Consider the following 24,116-nt stretch of genomic DNA (forward strand, 5'->3'; position numbering starts at 1 on the left):
GGGACCAAGCACTGAGCCCTGTGGAACCCCACTGGATACAGCCTTCCAGTCACAAAAACATCCATCAACCATTACCCTTTGCTTCCTGCCTCTGAGCCAATTTTGGAACCAACTTGCCACTTTGCCCTGGATCCCATGGGCTTTACTTTTATGACCAGTCTGCCATGTGGGACCTTAACAAAAGCTTTGCTAAAGTCCATATATCCAGGTTTAGATGGTTAGAGAGTTCGGGCTGGGATGGAAGACTGATACATGTGGAGAAATTCCTTGCTGCTCTATTGGTGAGAATGCCAAGGTCAGTAGGATAGATGCTATGCGGGTTTAGGCAACTCGCCCTACATAAGTAGCCTTGCAACAAATTACATAAGAACATAAGATGTAGGAGCAGGTGTAGGATATTCGGCCCTTTGAGCCAGCTCCGCCATTCAATAAGATCATGACTGAACTTTTACACCAACTCCGCCTTCTCACCCTATCCTCATATCCCTTGATTCCCTTAGTGCCCAAAAATCACTTGATCTCAGCCTTCACAGCTCTTTGAGGCAGAGAATTTCAAAGATTCACAACCATCTGATCGAAGGAATTCCTCCTCATCTCAGTCCTAAATGGCCGACCCCTTATTCTGAGACTGACCCCTGGTTCTAGACGCCCCAGCCCAGGGAAACATCCTCTCAGCAACTCCCCGGCAGAAGGTTACAGGGTCCAGTTACCGTGGGGCTAGCTTGCTGCATCCAACCAAAACTGCAGTGATGAGAGGAATCATCGGAAGTTATCAAGATATGCTATCTTGAGAAACACAGGCATTTATACAGCACCTTTCATAACCTCAGGACCTCCCTAAGCGTTTTACAGCCAATGGTATACTACTGAGGTGTAGCTAACTGCAGCAGTAGGCAGGGCTTAAAACTAATGAAGGGGTGCGAAGGGGAAGGATTCAGGAAAGAATCAATTTTAAAGAGAAATGTCGAGGCTCGAGAGCAGAGCAGAGTTTGGGGTAAAAATAAACAGCGTGGGTCAGGAAGGGACAGAGAGAGTAACAAAGGTAATAGGGCATCAGTGACTAAGGTGACATCAGCAAAAAATAGAAAAAAATCAAAGCTAAAGGCATTATATTTGTGTGTGCAAAGCATTCGCAACAAAATAGATGAATCATTAGGGCAGATAGAAATGAATGGGTTTGAACTAATAGCCATTCCGGAGATATGGTTGCAGAGTAACCAAGGTTGGGAACTAAATATTTCAGGATACTTAACTTTTAGAAGAGCTGTGTAAATTGGAAAAAGAGAAGGGGTAGCCTTTTTTAAAGGATGAGAGAAATACAGTAGAGAGAAAGGATCTTGGCTCGAAAAATCAAAAAGTACAATTAGTTTGGGTGGAGCTAAGAAACAGCAAGGGGCAGGAAACATTGGTGGGAGTTGTTTATAGGCCCCCAACAGTAGTTGTGATGTAGGGCAGAGTGTAAATCAGGAAATTAGAGGCGCATGTGACAGCGGTAATACAGTAATCCTGGGGACATTAATCTACACACAGACTGGCAAACCAAATATGCAGTAGTGTAGAGGACGAATTCATGGAATGTATACAAGATGGTTTCCTCGATCAGTATATTGAGGAACCAACTAGGGAACAGGCTATTTTAGACAGAAATAAAATTTACAGCATGTAGGGAGGCCATTTCGGCCCATCATGTCAAATCTAGCATTATGCAATGAGAAAGGTTTAATTAATAACCTTGTAGTAAAGGGGCCTTTAAGGAAGAGTGACCATAATGTGATAGAATCTTATATTGAGTTTGAAAGTCATTTTGTTAAATCCGAAATTAGGGTCTTAAATCTAAACAAAACAAACTACATAGGTATGAGGGGCAAGTTGGATAAGGTAGATTGGGAAACTACATTAAAAGGTATGACGGTATGGAAACATAGAAACATAGAAAATAGGTGTAGGAGCAGGCCATTGGGCCCTTTGAGCCTGCACCCACATTCACAATGATCATGGCTGATCATTCACCTCAGTACCCCACTCCTGCCTTCTCTCCATACCCCTGATCCCTTTAGCCATAAGGGCAACATTTAACTCCCTTTTGAATATATCCAACGAACTGGCCTCAACAACTTTCTATGGTAGAGAATTCCACAGGTTCACAATTCTCTGCGAGAAAAATTTTCTCCTCATTTCGGTCCTAGATGGCTTACCCCTTATCCTTAGACTGTAACCCCTGGTTCTGGACTTCCCCAACATCGGGAACATTCTTCCTGCATCTAACCTGTCCAGTCCCGTCAATTTTATATGCTTTATGAGATCCCCTCTCATTCTTCTAAATTCCAGTGGATACAAGCCCAGTCGATCCAGTCTTTCTTCATATGTCAGTCCTGCCATCCCGGGAATCAGTCTGGTGAACCTTCGCTGCACTCCCTCAATAGCAAGAACGTCCTTCCTCAGATTAGGAGACCAAAACTGAACACAATATTCCAGGTGTGGCCTCACCAAGGCCCTGTACAACTGCAGTAAGACCTCCCTGCTCCAATACTCAAATCCCCTCGCTATGAAGGGCAGCATGCCATTTGCTTTCTTTACTGCCTGCTGTACCTGCATGCCAACCTTCAATGACTGATGTACCATGACACCCAGGTCTCATTGCACCTCCCCTTTTACTAATCTGTCACCATTCAGCTAATAATCTGCCTTCCTGCTTTTGCCACCAAAGTGGATAACCTCACATTTATCCAAATTATACTGCATCTGCCATGCATTTGCCCACTCACCTAACCTGTCCAAGTCACCCTGCAGCCTCTTAGCGTCCCCCTCACAGCTCACACCGCCACCCAGCTTAGTGTCATCTGCAAACTTTGAAATATTACATTCAATTCCTTCGTCTAAATCATTAATGTATACTGTAAATAGCTGGGATCTCAGCACTGAACCTTGTGGTACCCTACTAGTCACTGCCTGCCATTCTGAAAAGGACCCGTTTATTCCCATTCTTTGCTTCCTGTCTGCCAACCAGTTCTCTATCCACGTCAATACATTACCCCCAATACCATGTGCCTTAATTTTGCACACTGATCTCTTGTGTGGGACCTTGTCAAAAGCCTTTTGAAAGTCCAAATACACCACATCCACTGGTTCTCCCTCAAAAAATTGTAGAAGATTGGTCAAGCATGATTTCCCTTTCATAAATCCATGCTGACTTGGACCTATCCTGTCACCGCTTTCCAAATGCGCTGCTATTTCATCTTTAATAATTAATTCCAGCATTTTCCCCACTACTGATGTCAGGCTAACCGGTCTATAATTCCCTGTTTTCTCTCTCCCTCCTGTTTTTAAGCAATGGCTAGCATTTAAAGAATTAATACATAATTTACAACAAACATACATTACTTTAAGGCGCAAAAACCCCACAGGAAAAATGGTCCAACCGTGGCTAACAAGAGAAGTTAAAGATAGTATTCGATCAAAGGAAGAGGCTTATAATGTTTCCAGAAAGAGCAGTAAACCCGAGGATTGGGAGGATTTTAGAATTCAGCAAAGGAGGACCAAGAAATTGATAAAGAAAGGGAAAATAGAATATGAGAGTAAACTAGCGAGAGACATGAAAACAGACTGTAAAAGCTTCTATAGGTATGTAAAAAGGAAAAGATTACAGAAAGTAAATGTGGGTCCCTTATAGGCTGAGACAGGAGAAATTATAATGGGGAATAAGGAAATGGCAGAGAAATTAAACAAATACTTTGTGTCTGTCTTCACAGAAAAAGACGCAAAAAACCTCCCGGAAATAGTGGAGAATCACTATTTCCTCAGTTCCTCGCGAGAATGAGGAACTGAAAGAAATGAGTAAAAAAATAGTACTGGATAAATTAATGGGACTGAAAGCTAATAAATCCACTGGACCTGATGGCCTACATCCTAGGGTTTTGAAAGAAGTGGCGATAGAGATAGTGGATGCATTAGTTGATATCTTCCAAAATTCCATAGATTCTCGAACGGTTCCCGCGGATTGGAAGGTAGTAAATGTATCCCGGCTAGTTAAGAAAGAAAGGAGAGAGGGAAAACAGGGAACTGCAGACCAGTTAGCCTGACATCAATAGTGGGGAAAATGCTCGAATCTATTATTAAGAAGGTGGTAACAGGGCACTTAAATATAATAATAGGATTGGGAGAATCAACATGGATTTATGAAAGGGAAATCATGTTTGATAAATCTGTTAGAGTTTTTTGAGGTTGTAACGAGTAGAATAAATTAGAGGGAACCAGTGGACGTGGTGTATTTAGATTTTCAGAAGGCATTCGATAAGGTGCCACACAGATTGCTAAACAATATTAGGGCTCATGGGATTGGGGGTAATATACTAGCATGGATTGAGGATTGGTTAACGGACAGAAAACAGAGAGTAGGAATAAACGAGTCATTTTCAGGTTGGCAGGCTGTAACTAGTGGTATACCACAAGGATCGGTGCTTGGGCCCCAGCTATTCACAATCTATATCAGTGATTGGGATGAGGGAGCAAATGTGTTATATCCAAGTTTGCTGATGATACAAAGCTAGGTGGGAATGTAAGTTGTGAGGAGGATGCAAAGAGGCTTCAAGGGGATATAGACAGGCTAAGTAAGTGGGCAAGCACATGGCAAATGGAATATAATGTGGAGAAATGTGAAGTTATCCACTTTGGTAGGGAAAATAGAAAAGCAGAGTATTTTTTAAAAAGGTGAGAGATTGGGAAATGTTGGTGTTCTGAGGGACCTGGTGTCCTTGGACACGAATCACTGAAAGTTAACATGCAGGTACAGCAAGCAATTAGGAAAGCAAATGGTATGTTGGCCTTTATTACAGAGGATTTGAGTATAAGAGTAAAGATATCTATTGAAATTATATAGGGCCCTGGTGAGACCACACCTAGAAACATAGAAACATAGAAATTTACAGCGTAGAAGGAGGCCATTCCGGCCCATCGTGTCCCGCCGGCCGACAAAGAGCCGCACGGCCCTCGGTCAGCAGCCCTGAAGGTTACATATAAACCTATGAACAATGAACAATGGTGGAAAGGCAAAGAGCACCCAGCCCAACCAGTTTGCCTCACACAACTGCGACACCCCTGACACTGAAACATTCTACACTCCACCCCAACCGGAGCCATGAGATCTCCTGGGAGAGACAAAAACCAGATAAAAACCCAGGTCAATTTAGGGAGAAAAAATCTGGGAAAATTCCTCTCCGACCCATCCAGGCGATCGAAACTAGTCCAGGAGATCACCCTGGCCGTATTCTATTCCCTGCAGTACTTACCATTATATCTGCGCCGGCCAACAAAAGGTCATCTAGTCTAATCCCAATTACCAGCTCTAGGTCCGTAACCCTGCAGGTTACTGCACTTTAAGTGCCCATCCAGCCATCTCTTAAAAGTGGTGAGGGTTTCTGCATCCACCGCTCTTCCAGGCAGCGAGTTCCAGATTTCCAGATCCCCACAACCTTCTGCGTAGCGAAGCCCCCCTCCCCCTCAAATCCCCTCTAAACCTTCCACCAACCACCTTAAAACAATAGACCCCTCCAGAAATGGAAATAGACCCTTACTCTCCACTATGCCCAGACCCCTCACTATCTTATACACCTCACTGAGGTCTCCTCTCAACCTCCTCTGTTCCATTGAGAACAAACCCAGCCTATCCAATCTATCCTCATAACTAAGATTCTCCATTCCAGGCAGCATCCTAGTAAATCTCCTCTGCACCCTCTCTAGTGCAATCACGTCCTTCCTATAATACGGCGACCAGAACTGCACGCAGTACTCCAGCTGTGGCCTAACCAAAGTATTATACAATTTAAGCATAACCTTCCTGTTCTTATATTCTTGGTATTTGTGCACAGGTTTGGTCTCCTTACCTAAGGAAGGATATACTTGCCATCGAGAGAGTACAATGAAGGTTCACCAGACTGATTCCTGGGATGGGGGGATTGTCCTGTGAGGAGAGATTGAGCAGACTAGGCCAATATTCTCTAGAGTTTAGAAGAATGAGAGGGGATCTCATTGAAACATAGAACATTCTTACAGGGCTTGACAGGGTAGATGCAGGGAGGATGTTTCCCCGGGCTGGGGAATCTAGAACCAGGGGTCACAGTCTCAGGATAAGGGGTCGGCCATATAGGACTGAGATAAGGAAAAATTTCTTCACTCAGAGGGTGGTGAATCTTTGGAATTCTCTACCCCAGAGGGCTGTGGAGGCTCAGTCGTTAGTATATCCAAGGCAGAGATCGATAGATTTTTGAATATTAAGGGAATCAAGGGATATGAGGATAGTGCAGGAAAGTGGAGTTGAGGTAGATCAGCCATGATCTGAGTGAATGGCGGAGCAGACTCGAGGGGCTGAGTGGCTGACTCCTGCTTAATTCTTGTATTCTTAGTCACTGTTATAAAGTAGGAAACACATGGCCCTAACTGGATAAGCAGTGAGAAATGTAATTGTGCTCCGTCCTGACGGGATTGAGCTGGTGAGGTTCCAGCGATAGACATTACTGAGCCTTTGCTCTTGCCTATCTGACCCCACGTTCTCTGGGGTTAGACAAGTGATGTTTGCCCGTACTGGGAGAAATCCTCCACTACACATCAGGAAAACCAAACTCCACTTGTGGGCTCTCTAAAGTCGGCTCTTGGTACATTCCAACAGCCCAGCCGACACGCTTCATACGCTGGGAGACACCTCTTCATTGTGGCAGGACAGCTTTATCCTCCTCAGAGCTCTGCTGAAGGCAGAATTATTGACACTCCCAGTTCCATTGTTGGGATGAAAACTCTCTTCCCCACAGCACAATTTTGCAGATTAGTATTATTCCAGAGCCCTGTCCTGCTCCTCCCTGCCCACAGAGGTCGCCAATGCAGCCTCCAGCAAGTGATGTAATGGGATAGGCATCATGTGACACCTCGAAGTGGCCAGCTGGGTCACCCAGCGGCAGTTCCAGCTCTCAGTCTGAGCTATAGATGTAATACTACCCAGAGTCACTGAGACATCTTACTGCAATTATATCAGGCCCTGGTGAGACAGCACTGGAGTTTTGGTCTCCTTACCTAAGGAAGGATGTATTTGCCATAGAGGGAGAGCAACAAAGGTTCACCAGACTGATTCCTAGGTTGAGGGATTCCTGGGATGGGAGGATTGTCCTATCAGGAGAGATTGGGCAGATTTGGCCTATATGGGAGTATGACATTATAGCTATTACAGAGACATGGCTGAAAGAGGGGCAGGTTTGGCAGCTCAATATTCCTGCTTACAGGATTTTTAGACAGGACAGAAAAGGGGGGTAAAAAGAGGAGTGATCGCGGTATTGATTAAAGAAACTATTACAGCTGTGAGGAGGGATGATATGTTAGAGGGATCATCAAATGAGGCCATTTGAGTTGAACTGAAAAATAAAAAAGGGGCGATCACACTGCTGGGCGTGTATTATAGACCCCCAAACAGTGGGAGGGAGATCTAAGAGCAAATATGTAGGCAAATTGCTGTGAAGTTCAAAATCAATCGGGCAGTAGTAGGGGATTTTAACTATCCTAATACTGATTTGGACAAATATAGTGTGAAGAGTATAGAGGGTGCGAAATTCTTCAAATGCATTCAAGAGAACTTTTTCAGTCAGTATGTAACAAGCCCAACACGGGAGGGGGCGGTTCTGGATTTAGTTTGGGGGAATAAAGCTGGGCAGGTGGAAGGAGTATTAGTGGGAGAGCACTTGGCTGTCAGTGACCATAATTCAGTCAGATTCAAGTTAGTTATGGTTAAGAACATAAGAAATAGGAACAGGAATAGGCCATACGGCCCCTCGAGCCTGCTCCGCCATTCAATAAGATCATGGCTGATCTGATCATGGACTCAGCTCCACTTCCCCGCCCGCTCCCCATAACCCCTTAAGGACAAGGGTAGACCAGGAATAAAAGTCCCAAATTGCGGAAAAGCTAGCTTTGCTAAGTTGAGAAGTGATTTGGCCACAGTGGACTGGAAACAGCTACTTGTGGGTAAATCAGTGTCGGAACAGTGGGAGGCATTCAAGGAGGAGATCCGGAGGGCTCAGGCCAAACATGTGCCCTTAAAGAAAAAGGCTGGGAATAACAATTCTAGAGCCCCCTGGATGTCTAGGGACTTACAGGGGAGGATAAATTAAAAAAGGGAGGCTTATGTCATATACTGACAGCTAAATACTGGAGAATCACTGGAGGAATATAGAAAGTTCAGAGGTAAAATTAAAAAGGATATTAGGAATGCTAAGAGAGATCATGAAAAATTCCTGGCCAATAAAATCTAGGAAAACCCTAAGATGTTCTATAAATATATTAAGAGTAAGAGGGTAACTAAAGAAAGGGTAGGGCCTATTAGAGACCATGAGGGTAATCTGTGTGTGGAGGCGGAAGATGTTGGTAGGGTTCTTAATGAATACTTTGCATCTGTTTTCACAAAGGAAAGGGGCAATGCAGATACTGCTATCGAGGAGGAGTGTGATATTCTGGATGAAACAAATATAGTAAGAGAGGAAGTATTAAGGGGTTTAGCAGATTTGAAAGTGGATAAGTCCCCAGGCCCGGATGAAATGCGTCCCAGGCTATTGAGCGAAGCAAAAGAGGAAATAGCAGAGGCCTTGACCATCATTTTCCAGTCCTCTTTGGATCTAGGCATGGTGCCGGAGGACTGGAGGACTGCTAATGTGGTACCTTTGTTTAAGAAGGGAGAAAAGGATAGACCGAGTAATTACAGGCCAGTCAGCCTAACCTTAGTGGTGGGAAAATTATTAGAAAAAATCCTGAAGGACAGGATAAATCTACATTTAGAACGGCAAGGATTAATCAGGGACAGTCAGCACGGATTTGTTAAGGGAAGATCATGTTTGACCAACCTGATTGAATTTTTCGAGGCGGTAACCAGGAGGGTCGATGAGGGTAGTGTGTACAATGTAGTGTATAAGGACTTTAGCAAAGCTTTTGATTAGGTCCCGCATGGTAGACTGAAGGTTAAAGCCCATGGAATACAGGGCAAAGTGGCAAGTTGATCCAAAATTGGCTTGGAGATAAGAAGCAAAGGATAATGGTTGATGGATGTTTTTGTGACTGGAAGGCTGTTTCCGGAGGGGTTCCGCAGGGCTCAGTACTCGGTCCCTTGCTTTTTGTGGTATATATCAACGATTTAGATTTGAATATAGGGAGTATGATTAAGAAGTTTGCAGATGACACTAACATTGGCTGTGTGATTGATAATGAAGAGGAAAGTCATGGACTGCAGGAGGATATCAATCTACTGGTCAGGTGGGCAGAGCAGTGGCAAATGGAATTTAATTCGTAGAAGTGTGAGGTAATGCACTTTGGGAGGGCTAATAAGGAAAGGGTATACACGTTAAATGGTAAGCCACTTAGAAGTGCAGATGAACAAAGGGACTTTGGAGCGCTTGTCCACAGATCCATGAAAGTAGCAAGCCAGTTGGATAAGGTGGTTAAGAAGGCATATGGAATGCTTGCCTTTATTGGCCGAGGCATAGAATACAAGTGCAGGGAGTTTATGTTTAAATTGTATAATACACTGGTTAGGCCACAGCTGGAGTACTGCGTGCAGTTCTGGTCGCCGAATTATAGGAAGCACGTGATTGCACTAGTGAGGGTGCAGAGGACGTTTACTATGATGCTGCCTGGAATGGAGAATCTTAGCTATGACGACAGATTGGATAGGCTGGGTTTATTCTCATTGGAACAGAGCAGGGCCAAGAGGAGACCTCATTGAAGTGTATAAAATTTTGAGGGGCCTGGATATAGTGGATAGCAAGGGCCTATATCCATTGGTGGAGGGGGCATAGTTTTAAGGTGGTTGGTGGAAGATTTAGAGGTGATTTGAGGGGAAGCTTCTTCACGCAGAGGGTTGTGGGGATCTGGAACTCACTGCCTGGAAGGGTGGTGGATGCAGAAACCCTCACCACATTTAAAAGGTGCTTGGATGGGCATTTAAAGTGCCGTAACCTGCTGGGTTACGGACCAACAGCTGGTAAGTGGGATTAGACTGGAGCAGATATAATGGTAAGTACTGCAGGGAATCTAATATGGCCAGCATGATCATCTGGACTAGTTTCGATCGCTTGGATGGGTCGGAGAGGAATTTTCCTAGATTCTTTTTCCCCAATTGGCCTGGGTTTTTAATCTGGTTTTTGCCTCCCAGGAGATCACATGGCTCCAGTTGGGGTGGAGTGTAAGGGGTGTCGCAGTTGTGTAGGGCGGACTGGTTGGGCTGGGTGCTCTTTACCTTTCTGCCATTGTTCATTGTTCATCGGTTTATATGTAACCTTCAGGGCTGCTGACCGAGGGCCTTGTGGCTCTTTGCCGGTCGGCGCGGACACGATGGGCCGGAATGGCCTCCTTCTGCGCTGTAAATTTCTACGTTTCTATATTCCCTAGAGTTTAGAAGAATGAGAGGTGGTGTCATTGAAACATGCAAAATTCTTACAGGGCTTGACAGAATAGATGCAGGGAGGATGTTTCCCCCTGGCTGGGGAGACTAGAACCAGGAGTCACAGTCTCAGGATAAGGGGTCGGCCATTTAGGACTAAGATGTGGAGAAACGTCTTCACTCAGAGGGTGGTGAATCTTTGGAATTCTCTAGATTTTTGAATATTAAGGGTATCATGGAATATGGGGATAGTGCAGGAAAGTGGAGTTGAGGTCGAAGATCAGCCATGATCGTATTGAATGGTGGAGCAGGCTTGAGGGACCGAACGGCCGACTCCTGCTCCTAATTCTTATGTTCTTATGAGTCCTGGGAAATGTTAACGTTGAATTTTGCCTTTATATTTCAGTTGGTGCCAAAACTGACAAGAAATTATGAGAAAGAGGGATACATGGAGAAGACTGGTCCGAAGGTCGGTAAGACCTTGGCACTTACATCATTGAAAGCATTACATTGAATCGTTGGGTCTTGAGAAAGATTCCATTTATAAACAAGTCAGATAACATTTCCACTTTAAATGCTTCCTGTCCCCATGGAGTGAAATATTGGGTCTAATGTGTAGATCACAAGATAGCCAATCTTACTTCATCAATCCAGAATAGGAGTTTTCCATCTTCCCCCTCATCCTATCTGACCCGAGTGTTCTCTGCTCTATTGCCTTCCACAAAGGCCATTCCAAGTGTCCATTTGTCTTTACACAAATCATTTCTTCCTTCCATCTGTCCCAAACATTCCTTTTGCCAGTTTTAATCCGGCGTACTTGTTCCAGTGTCTGAGAGTGCCTGAGTTGTATCAAATGAACCTCCCCTTGGCCACTCAGTCCCTGTCTGAATCCTTGGTTAGAGTTCAAACTGCGTAACATGTCACTCAGTCACCTGTAGATTTCCACCAGGCCCTCTCCTGGCTGGGATTGTGCTGGATTCATTACAGGTTCACCTTGTGAACACTGCTGTAAGTTACCCAGGAGAAAAGTCATAGAGGCATTTAAAAAAAGGGTGTGTATTTTTCATTTTTGTTTTTAGTTATAAAAACATTGGAGAAGAATAAAAAAACAAAGGCTGTTTAACTGGGCGGGGGGGGCGGAGCCTGGAGGTGGAAGGTCATGTGATGAAAGCTCCAGGAATATGTCCAGTCCGAGTTGGCAACCCCTTCTCTTAGCCGTCTCCTTTTGAGGCCAAGTGTCTCCATTAAGGTTTCACTCAATCCCTTGATATTGGGAACAGCTTCAGTATATTGTGGCATGAACACAGTATCCAAGGTGCAATCTGACCTGCACAGTTTTACTGTGACGTTGTCTCAATGAAGCATTCTATTCCCTTTAAAGGCACTATCTCAGTGTAAGTTGTTGTTCCCGTGATTTAATCTAAATGCCAAACCAATTAAAATCCTTTATGTTTCACAACAACTTGTATTTATATAGCACCTTTAACGTACTAAAACGTCCCAAGGTGCTTCACAGGAGCGATTATCAGACAGAATGTGACACCGAGCCACAGAAGGCGATATTAGGACCAGCGTTGCTCTTTCAGCAGCATCGCAGTTTCTGTGTGAGATCCAGAAATGAGCTGCTCTTCGACAAATAATTAATTCATGAGAAAGAACAGTATTTTTTCACAGGCCGGGAAACAATCGATCAATCTTTTAAAAAAAAAATGTCTACTTTATTCCATTTCACACATACTGTATGGTTAGTGGTTTCTCAGAATTATATAGGATCTCCCTTGGCCAGTTTTTAATTGGAGGAGAAAGCTGAAGTGACATTTCTGTCAGTGACCTGACAAACTCCACCAGCAAGAAGCTCAGCCTCTTGGTTCCCCCTGCTGGCCGCTGTCATTGAAGCACCCAAATTCAGGATTAAAGTCAGATCTGAACGCAATGCCTGGTGATTTACCAGTGTATGGGATAATCCAAAAACCTGGGACTCCCAGGTTTTAACCAACCCAATACCATTCAGCAAGTCCCAGTTTTATTTTCCCTGATTAAACCAGAGTAGACATCACATCTCTCAACTGGCTTCTGCTCTTTTATAACTTCCACTCCTTAGCAGAGAAAACACGTCCTTAAGTAGACACAATGTTTGAATCCTCACTGATAGTTCGAATTGTTTACTGTGCCAGTGAGGAGAGGGGCAGCAATAGCTGTTACTGCCGGATGCTCACACACACATTCAAACAGTTAGGGCTCGAAATTTCCCCTTTTTGTGACGCTCATTAGCGCCTCTGGGGACGCTTTCGCCCGGGGGGGGGGGCTACCGGCTGCTGGGAAATTGCCCGGGTATTAGCGGAGGTGCTGCCATAGGAGTAGCACCCCAGGCCAGATGCGCAACCGGCGATGACATAGTTGCCATGCGCAGCGACCCATTAGCGCTGCTTGCTGAGCCCTTTCGCTCCGTGGCGATTATTTTGGCTTCGCGGGTCACGAACCAACTGACAGCCGCTCGCGGGACGGAAGTTAAAGGAGAGGATGCGAGTTTTGGCGGTTTTGCTGACTCACCGGTCGACTCCAATTCTTATCTCCTAACGTGGTCCGGGCCGCCATGCTGCTAACCAGCGCGGTGTTCTGGGTGGTGGGCTACAGGCCCAGTCCAACGCTGCCCTGGGAGCCCAGTGACGGCTGTCACAGGCTGTACACAGTGCACAGAGATCCTCCCCTTTACACCAGCACGTCAGCTCCTGATCCCGCCTCGTTAGTGTCGCTGGACCCGCCCCAACAGGAAGTGGAGCGAGCGTGATTGCGATTCACTTCCTCTGGGGGGGTGGCAAGGCCAGTTCGGGCCGGGCGTAGGAAGTACCGGCCCGGGCGGGTTACCGTCCCCAGTGGGTTACTGTCTCCAATCAGGTCCCAGGGCAATTTCACCCCCTAAGAACACTGAACATATTCTAACTAAAAGTCACGACTGAAATCTCTTGCCCAGCAGTGCAATTTGAAAGGCCTTGTTTAATTCTGTTTATCTGTCTGAATAATCCAGAGATTTTCAATCCATGGGCAAAAATGAGGAATTCTGAAGAAATTGCATTATTTATCTTCCATCCTAGAATGAGACCACACCTTTCCCAGTCTCAGGGGCAAGCCTGTGTCTGTCCCCCAAACAGTTGAGGGTGATTAGAAAAGAGCGCCCTCAAGACAGGTTAAATATGGACAGCAAGAGCAAATAAAATAAACCACATTTGGCAGGGGGGTGACAAAGATTTTTAACCTAGGGACCAATCGGCACCCCATCCCCTATCTTCAACATTCACTCCCTCCACCGTGGCTGCAGTGTGTACCATCTACAAGATGCACTGCAGCAACTCGCCAAGGCTTCTTCGGCAGCACCTCCCAAACCCGCGACCTCTACCACCTAGCAGGACAAGGGCAGCAGGCACATAGGAACACCATCACCTCCACATTCCCCTCCAAGTCACATACCATCCTGACTTGGAAATATATCGCCGTTCCTTCATCGTCTCTGGGTCAAATCTCTAACAGGGGGAAAGTTCACTACACGGACTGCAGTGGGTGAAAAAGACGGCTCACCACCACCTTCTCAGGGGCAATTAGAGATAAGAATTAGGAACAGGAGTAGGCCATCTAGCCCCTCGAGCCTGCTCCGCCATTCAACAAGATCATGGCTGATCTGGCCGTGGACTCAGCTCCACTTACCCACCCTCTCCCCGTAATCCTTAATTCCCTTATTGGTTAAAAATCTATCTATCTGTGACTTGGATACATTCAATGAGCTAGCCTCAACTGCTTCCTTGGGCAGAGAATTCCACAGATTCACAACCCTCTGGGAGAAGGAATTCCTTCTCAACTTGGTTTTAAATTGGCTCCCCCGTATTTTGAGGCTGTGACCCCTAGTTCTAGTCTCCCCGACCAGTGGAAACAACCTCTCTGCCTCTATCTTGTCTATCCCTTTCATTATTTTAAATGTTTCTATAAGATCACCCCTCATCCTTCTGAACTCCGAGTAAAGACCCAGTCTACTCAATCTATCATCATAAGGTAACCCCCTCATCTCCGGAATCAGCCTAGTGAATCGTCTCTGTACCCCCTTCAAAACTAGTATATCCTTCCTTAAGTAAGGTGACCAAAACTCCAGGTGTGGCCTCACCAATACCCTGTACAGTTGCAGCAGGACCTCCCTGCTTTTGTACTCCATCCCTCGCGCAATGAAGGCCAACATTCCATTTGCCTTCCTGATTACCTGCTGCACCTGCAAACTAACTTTTTGGGATTCATGCACAAGGACCCCCAGGTCCCTCTGCACCACAGCATGTTGTAATTTCTTCCCATTCAAATAATATTCCCTTTTACTGTTTTTTTTTCCAAGGTGGATGACCTCACATTTTCCGACATTGTATTCCATCTGCCAAACCTTAGCCCATTCGCTGAACCTATCTAAATCTCTTTGCAGCCTCTCTGTGTCCTCTACACAACCCGCTTTCCCACTAATCTTTGTGTCATCTGCAAATTTTGTTACACTACACTCTGTCCCCTCTTCCAAGTCATCTATGTATATTGTAAACAGTTGTGGTCCCAGCACCGATCCCTGTGGCACACCACTTACCACCGATTTCCAACCCGAAAAGGACCCATTTATCCCGACTCTCTGCTTTCTGTTAGCCAGCCAATTCTCTATCCATGCAAAGACATTTCCTCTGACTCCGCGTACCTTTATCTTCTGCAGTAACCTTTTGTGTGGCACCTTATCGAATGCCTTTTGGAAATCTAAATACACCACATCTATCGGTACACCTCTATCCACCATGCTCATTATATCCTCAAAGAATTCCAGTAAATTAGTTAAACATGATTTCCCCTTCATGAATCCATGTTGCGTCTACTTGATTGCACTATTCCTATCTAGATGTCCCGCTATTTCTTCCTTAATGATAGCTTCAAGCATTTTCCCCACTACAGATGTTAAACTAACCGGCCTATAGTTACCTGCCTTTTGTCTGTCCCCTTTTTTAAACAGAGGCGTTACATTAGCTGCTTTCCAATATGCTGGTACCTCCCCAGAGTCCAGAGAATTTTGGTAGATTATAACGAATGCATCTGCTATAACTTCCGCCATCTCTTTTAATATCCTGGGATGCATTTCATCAGGACCAGGGGACTTGTCTACCTTGAGTCCCATTAGCCTGTCCAGCACTACCCCATTAGTGATAGTGATTATCTCAAGGTCCTCCCTTCCCACATTCCCGTGACCAGCAATTTTTGGCATGGTTTTTGTGTCTTCCACTGTGAAGACCGAAGCAAAATAATTGTTTAAGGTCTCAGCCATTTCCACATTTCCCATTATTAAATCCCCCTTCTCATCTTCTAAGGGACCAACATTTACTTTAGTCACTCTTTTCCGTTTTATATATCGGTAAAAGCTTTTACTATCTGTTTTTATGTTTTGCGCAAGTTTACTTTCGTAATCTATCTTTCCTTTCTTTATTGCTTTCTTAGTCATTTTTTGCTGTCGTTTAAAATTTTCCCAATCTTCTAGTTTCCCACTAACCTTGGCCACCTTATATGCATTGGTTTTTAATTTGATACTCTTTTATTTCCTTGGTTATCCACGGCTGGTTATCCCTTCTCTTACCACCCTTCTTTTTCACTGGAATATATTTTTGTTGAGTACTATGAAAGAGCTCCTTAAAAGTCCTCCACTGTTCCTCAATTGTGCCACCGTTTAGTCCGTGTTCCCAGTCTACTTTCGCCAACTCTGCCCTCATCCCACTGTAGTCCCCTTTGTTTAAGCATAGTACGCTCGTTTGAGACACTACTTCCTCACCCTCAATCTGTATTGCAAATTCAACCATACTGTGATCACTCATTCCGAGAGGATCTTTTACTAGGATTTCGTTTATTATTCCTGTCTCATTACACAGGACCAGATCTAAGATAGCTTGCTCCCTTGTAGGTTCTGTAACATACTGTTCTAAGAAACAATCCCGTATGCATTCTATGAATTCCTCCTCAAGGCTACCCTGTGCGATTTGATTGACCAATCGATATGTAGGTTAAAATCCCCCATGATTACTGCCGTTCCTTTTTCACATGCCTCCATTATTCCCTTGATTATTGTCCGCCCCACCGTGAAGTTATTATTTGGGGGCCTATAAACTACGCCCACCAGTGACTTTTTCCCCTTACTATCTCTGATCTCCACCCACAATGATTCAACATTTTGTTCATTAGAGCCAATATCATCTCTCACAACTGCCCTGATATCATCCTTTATTAACAGAGCTACCCCACCTCCTTTCCCTTCTTGTCTATCTTTCCGAATTGTCAGATACCCCTGTATGTTTAATTTCCAGTCTTGGCCACCCTGCAACCACGTTTCTGTAATGGCCACCAAATCATACCCATTTGTAATGATTTGTGCCGTCAACTCATTTACTTTATTTCGAATGCTGCTTGCGTTTAGGTACAGTGTTTTAATACTAGTTTTTAAACCATGATTTATAGTTTTAAACCGCACCTGCAAGCCCTTTATATTCATACATATTGTCCCTTCCTATCACCTTGTGGTTTACACTTATCCCAGTGCTACTTTGCTCTGTTGCCTCTTGCCTTTTGCATTCTTTCTTGGGGTCCTGTTCATCTGAGCTCTCACCCACTCTAACTAGCTCAGAGCCCTCTCCTGGGTTCCGAATACTCCTCGCATTGAGGCACCGAGCTTTCAGGCTTGCCTTTTTATTAAACTTTGACCCTTTAGAATTTTGCTACACAGTGGCCCTTTTTGTTTTTTGCCTTGGGTTTCTCTGCCCTCCACTTTTATTCATCTCCTTTCTGTCTTTTGCTTCTGTCTCCATTTTGTTTCCCTCTGTCTCCCTGCATTGGTTCCCATCCCCCTGCCATATTAGTTTAACTCCTCCCCAACAACACTGGCAAAACTCCCCCTAGGACATTGGTTCTGGTCCTGCCCAGGTGCAGACCGTCCGGTTTGTACTGGTCCCACCTCCCCCAGAACAGGTTCCAATGCCCCAGGAATTTGAATCCCTCCCTGCTGCACCACTGCTCAAGCCACATATTCATCTGAGCTATCCTGCGATTCCTACTCTGACTCGCTCGTGGCACTGGTAGCAATCCCGAGATTACTACTTTTGAGGTTCTACTTTTTAATTTAGCTCCTAGCTCCTTAAATTTGTCTCATAGGACCTCATCCCTTTTTTTACCTATATCGTTGGTACCAATGTGCACCACAACAACTGGCTGTTCACCCTCCCTTTTCAGAATGTCCTGCACCCGCTCCGAGACATCCTTGACCCTTGCACCAGGGAGGCAACATACCATCCTGGAGTCTCGGTTGCGGCCGCAGAAATGCCTATCTATTCCCCTTACAATTGATGGTCAATAAATGCCAGCCTTAGCAGCAATGCCCAGATCCCGGAATAAATAAAAACACCCAACAAGAGTCTAGTGAGATGGTATACAAAAGAACATAGGAAATAGGAACAGGAGTAGGCCGTACGGCCCCTCGAGCCTCCTCCGCCATTCAATAAGATCCGGGCTGATCTGATCATGGACTCAACTCCACTTCCCCGCCCGCTCCCCATAACCCCTTATCGTTTAAGAAACTGTCTATTTCTGTCTTAAATTTATTCCATGTCCCAGCTTCCACAGCTCTCTGAGCAGCGAATTCCACAGATTTACAACCCTCTGAGAGAAGAAATTCCTCCTCATCTCTGTTTTAAATGGGCGGCCCCTTATTCTAAAATTATGCCCCCTAGTTCTAGTCTCCCCCATCAGTGGAAACATCCTCTCTGCATCCACCTTGTCAAGCCCCCTCATAATCTTATACATTTCGATAAGATCACCTCTCATTCTTCTGAATTCCAATGAGTAGGAGCCCAACCTCCTCAACCTTTCCTCATAAGTCAACTCCCTCATCTCCAGAATCAACCTAGTGAATCTTCTCTGAACTGCCTCCAAAGCAAGTATATCCTTTCGTAAATATGGAAACCAAAACTGCACACAGTATTCTAGGTGTGGCCTTAACAATACCTTATATAGCTGTAGTAAGACTTTTCTGCTTTTATACTCCATCCCCTTTGCAATAAAGGCCAAGATACCATTGGCCTTCCTGATCACTTGCTGTACCTGCATACTATCCTTTTGTGTTTCATGCACAAGTACCCCCAGGTCCCGCTGTACTGCAGCACTTTGCAATCTTTCTCCATTTAAATAATAACTTGCTCTTTGATTTTTTTTCTGCCAAAGTGCATGACCTCACACTTTCCAACATTATACTCCATCAGCCAAATTTTTGCCCACTCACTTAGCCTGCAGATTTTTTGTTTCCTCCTCACACATTGTTTCTCCTCCCATCTTTGTATCGTCAGCAAATTTGGGTACGTTACACTCGGTCCCTTCCTCCAAGTCGTTAATATAGATTGATCCCTGATCCCTGCGGCACCCCACTAGTTACTGGTTGCCAACCTGAGAATGAACCATTTATTCTGACTCTCTGTTTTCTGTTAGTTAGCCAATCTCTATCCATGCTAATATATTACCCCCAATCCCGTGAACTTTTATCTTGTGCACCTTTTATGTGGCACCTTGTCAAATGCCTTCTGGAAGTCCAAATACACCACATCCACTGGTTTCCCTTTATCCATCCTGTTCGTTACATCCTCAAAGAACTCCAGCAAATTTGTCAAACATGACTTCCCCTTCATAAATCCATGCTGACTCTGCTGACCGAATTTTGCTTTTCCAAATGTCCTGCTACTGCTTCTTTAATAATGGACTCCAACATCTTCCCAACCACAGATGTTAGGCTAATTGGTCTATAGTTTCCTGCTTTTTGTTTTAAATAGGGACTTTACATTTGCAGTTTTCCAATCTGCTGGGACCTCCCCAGAATCCAGGGAATTTTGGTAAATTACAACCAATGCTTCCACAATCCCTGCCACTATTTCCCTAGGATGCAAGCCATCAGGCCCAGGGGATTTATCTGCCTTTAGTCCCATTATCTTACTGCGTACCACCTCCTTAGTGATTGTGATTGTGTTAAGTTCTCTCCCCCCCCCCCCCCCCCATGGCCCCTAGACTGTCCACTGTTGGGATATTTTTAGTGTCCTCTACTGTAAAGACTGTCAGGCTGTGCAAGCAAGATCATAAATGATGATCAGTGAGAGTAGATTGCTTTGCATTACTGTAAAATAAATTTTATTTTTCACTGAAAATTTAATCATTCCAAAGGCTCTTGGGGTAGAAATTTGGCTGCTTTGCGCCTCCCATTAGCAACCGGGTGCTGTGAATGCAGCAACGCCCACGAACCTCAGTGCCGGCTTAGCGCTGCCGCCAACTCTTACCGCCTGGGCCTCTAGTGGCTCGCAGATCGTGACATAATAAAGTGCTCAGCGCCTCCTTACTGCCCCGGATGTGAAATTGCCCCCACACCCTGCTGTATCACAAAGAGGAGGTGCTGTCACCTCGGCTGGCCGCTTGGGGAGCGCTAATTAAAGGGATTGGTTCTCTCGTAGGCCAACCTTTATTATTCACACCAGGCTGGTGCCTGCTCAAAGTTTTTGCTCTTTCATTGCTGCAAAGATATCCAAGCCCTCCCCTCTCAGAGTGTTTGGGGCTGTAATGGCAGTCGCGCAGGTCACCTGGCAACACAAAGCTAAGCAGAAGTAAGTTGTGCACCATCATTGGCCCTTCCCTTTAACCGAGGGAAGCAGCCTCTGATGCCATTAGCAATGTGCTCCACAAAGATCACACTCTGCCACCCCGCTTTCCAACTTTAGCGCCCTGAGAGAAGTGATTAGTGCTCGATTTAGTGCTACTTCCCTCTTGGAGCGCTAAAGCTGAATTTGATGATCACCTGCCAATACTTTTCCGGGAATTCAGAAGTTATTCTCCAAACAGGGCCTCTTCAGGCTTGCCTTTCCGCTGGCTGAAGCTTGCTGTGGTCACACACCAAACTGTAAAACAACTGTTGTGGAGACAGCAGAATGACTTTGTATATTTATTTTACAGAATGAATTTTCATCCCGTCTCTTACACCAGTCCTTCTAACATTGCTCTGTGTTTTCTCAGCAAACGGAAGGGTTTAAGAAACGATGGTTCACGTTGGATGACAGGAGGCTGATGTACTTTAAAGACCCGCTGGTAGGCACAGGACACCCACACTCATTTCTAACGTTATGGGAACAACCTGGTCCCTTTTCAAAAATCTCAGGGCGTAATCGGCAACCCTGACCAAAACAAAAAACAAAAAAAACAAGGGGGCACTTGATTGAAAGTTTTTGGAGTGTGACCCCCCCCTTTAACCAGGGGGCACTTGTTTACAGATACAACAAAATAGTTGTAGAGCTGTTGCATTGTGAATGGTCACGTGATGTTTACAAGACTCAATAAAACCCCAGTCACTTGGGCCGAGGTCATGCACGATGAGATATGCGGTTGTGAAGCATATAATGTGTCGTGTGATTGTTAAACCTTCGTTAATAAACCAACTAGTTCTTAATAGCAATGTGTTGCTGTGAATTCATAAGCAAAGAATCCAAGATTCCTCCTCGGGTCCACTACTGGCATAAGTCATTTTTTTAATAAATGAAGCAAATGCACTTTATTCTGCCACCTGAGTGCCCGTTTTATGCATTTCAGTACAAACCACCTCGAAAGGTGGGCAAATGGAATTAAATGGTGCCTCAATTCACAGAGAGCCAGAGTGGCCTCCTCCTGTGCTAAAGTTCTGTGTTTGTAGCAGTGACAGCATGCCAAGTCTTTGAGCGCAGGTTTCCTACAACTGACTCTTAAGTGACGAGTACCAAATGGGAAATCCCAGGGGTGAAATTGGGCTTTGTCACTGCATGAATCAAGCTCACAGCGAATGGGGAGCCTGTTTTACACAGCACCCAGCATTCTTTCCCATTGCAGTCAGTGGGCACTGTGTAACACGGGCAACAGTTGCTGTGAGGCCTGTTTCATGCCACTGGCAAGGAATTTCATCCCTCCCCACTTCGCATTCATACCCACCTTGCTAGAATAATCAGCAGGCAGATTTCACTCCCAGATCTTGAATGCTATAAGCAGCAGTTTGGTCAATAAATGTTCGGGGTGAATGGCTCCATGAAATCCCGCCGACCTGAGATTAACAACAGAGGCATCAGTCTCTGAGTGTGACAGTTTGTCTTATTGTTGTATTTTGATTGAGGCTACTTGCAGATAATGAAAGGATTTTGCACTGCACAGGATCAACTCTGTGCCAACATAGCCATTCACCAAACTCCGGGCCGGCAATGTGCCAACAGCCCTTCACCAAAGCCCGAGCCGGCAATGATTTGTATAACATTGCTTTCATGTTCTGAATTGCAAATATAGAAACGGTTTATTAAAAGTCATTAGTACCATACAAGGAACATTTTGTTAAAACTGCATGGTGAAACTACCCCAGCAACCCCCACCTCAAAGATTCAGGAAAGAATTGAACATTATTTATTTAAAAAAAGAAAGCAATGAAGGATTCCTCTTTCTCTCGCCATCCCTTTCCTTGGAACTACAACAGTTGGCACGCCTTTAACATCGTGAAACATCCCAGGGCGCTTCACAGTAATCCAAAAAAAGGATGCCAAGCTAAAGGATATGGGACGGGTGGAGAGGAGAGGAGGGAATCAAATGCTTGGTAAAGAGGTGGGTATTAGGGAAGGTTTTAAAGGAGGAGAGAGAGGTGATGAGGTGGGAGGGGAAGGAATCCGGGAGCGAAGCCGATAAGGCTGAAGGCATGACCGTCAATGGTGGAACGGCGAGTCGGAGGAATGCAGATGGGGGCGGGTTAGAAGAGGTTATATGATCCGTATCTCTTGATACACTTACCTAAATAAAAGTCTCAATCTCAGTCTTGAAACTTCCAATTGACCCCCAGCACCCACGGCCTTTTGAGGAGAAAGTTCCAGATTTCCACGCCCTTTGTGTGATAGAGTGAATGGCCCAGCTCTCTCTAAGAGGCAAGGGAAGGAGCTGGGAAAAACCAGGCAGGATTCCCAATCCAATTTGCAAGGGATATTATTCCTCACCTCCCAGTCACTCACTTTTAGGCTCACACATGAAAGAAAGACTTGCATTTATATAGCGCCTTTCATGAGTTTCAGGGCGTCCCAAAGCACTTTTTAAAGTGTAGTCACTGTTGTAATCATGGCATCCAATCCGCGCACAGCAAGCTCCCACAAACAGCAATGTGATAATCACTAGATAATCTTTTAGTGATGTTGATTGTGGGATAAATATTGGCCAGGAGTGGAGAAAACTCCGCTGCTCTTCTTCGCAATAGTGTCATCGGACCTTTAACATCCTTGAAAGAGCAGATGGAGCCTCGGTTTAACGTCTCATCTGAAAGACAGCACCTTCGACAGTGCAGCACTCCCTCAGCACTGCACTGGGAGTGTTAGCCTAGATTGTGTGCTCAAGTCTCTGGAGTGGGATGCAAACTCACGACCTTGTGCCTCAGGGGTAGGGGGAGCGGGGTGTGCTATCCATTGAGCCACGACTGATGCTATAGATGATGCCAAGAACTTGGGTGAGGCACAGGAAGGCAGCCAGTAACCATGGGACAAATGGCCCAATAGCATTCACTGGGTCGATGTTTGCTCTTACACAATGGAGCTGTGAAATGCTAGAGGGAGAAGAGAAAAATCATCCACGTTTTCTCGTTGCAGGATGCCTTTGCTCGGGGTGAAGTGTTCATTGGGAGTAAGGAAAATAGCTATAGCGTTTTAGATGGCCTTCCTCCAGCAACCCAAGGAAATCATTGGCAATATGGAATTACCATAGTGACTCCTGACAGGAAGTTCCTGTTTGCATGTGAAACAGAGAATGAACGTCACATTTGGATGGAAGCCTTTCAGAAGGTTATTGACAGAGCAATGTTGCCCCAGGAGTATGCAGGTAAGGAGCCAAAACTGTGGTACAAAATCTTTTCCCTCATGTGTACAAAGAGAAGAGCAAATCGGCTGCATAATCAACAACGTACATTTATAGAGCGACTTTAGTAAAAAGTCCCAAGGAATGATTATCAACAAAATTTGACACAGAGCCACATAAGGAGCAATTAGGGTTTAGTCAAAGAGTCTTTTAAAAGAATGTCTTCAAGGAGGAGGTAGAGAGACGGAGATGTTTGCGGAGGAATTCCAGAGCTCAGGGCCCAGGCAGATGAAGGCACGGCCGCCAATGGTGGAGTGATTAAAATCGGGGATGTTCAAGAGCCAGAATTAGAGGGGGCTGGAGGAGATAGGGAGGGGAGAGGCCGTGAAAAGATTTGAAAACAAGGATTAACATGAAACAATTTGAGGTGCTGCTGGATTGGGAGCCAATGTAGGTCAGTGAGCACAGGGGTGATGAGTGAAAGATTCTCTAGATTCTAAATGCTATAAAAGGTTGTGACAAATATGGGAGTTTCTGTCATTAGATTTATACACTTTCAAGTAGTTGGGGTCAATCTGACTGCTCTCCAACTCTCTACATTAATATGGAATAATTCTGGAACAGGCCCAGCCTAAAACGCAGAAGATTAATATAGGCACAGTGCTGAATAATTCCATGCATGCACCAACAGATCCCTTTTAAATCATTCATACACTCGCCTCTAACAAATGCTTCATGCTTTCAAATCAAACTTTGTAACACAAACTGTCCTTTGAAGTATGGTCGACACCCACATTAAGCTTGA

At 45.0% G+C, this 24,116-nt stretch overlaps 1 protein-coding gene across 2 annotated transcripts in view; it reads left to right on the top strand.

Moving 5' to 3' along the window:
* Positions 1-24,116, top strand: part of LOC139280933 (arf-GAP with dual PH domain-containing protein 1-like) — a 728,784-nt gene that overhangs the window by 674,018 nt on the left and 30,650 nt on the right. For both annotated transcript variants that reach the window (XM_070900744.1, XM_070900743.1), the window contains exons 8-10: positions 10,812-10,874; positions 20,489-20,560; positions 23,107-23,335. In XM_070900744.1, the coding sequence (XP_070756845.1) occupies positions 10,812-10,874; positions 20,489-20,560; positions 23,107-23,335 (364 nt within the window). The remainder of the gene's footprint in view (positions 1-10,811; positions 10,875-20,488; positions 20,561-23,106; positions 23,336-24,116) is intronic.

The sequence above is a fragment of the Pristiophorus japonicus genome, chromosome 15 (assembly GCF_044704955.1).
Source record: "Pristiophorus japonicus isolate sPriJap1 chromosome 15, sPriJap1.hap1, whole genome shotgun sequence".
Classification (NCBI taxonomy): Eukaryota; Metazoa; Chordata; class Chondrichthyes; family Pristiophoridae; genus Pristiophorus; species Pristiophorus japonicus.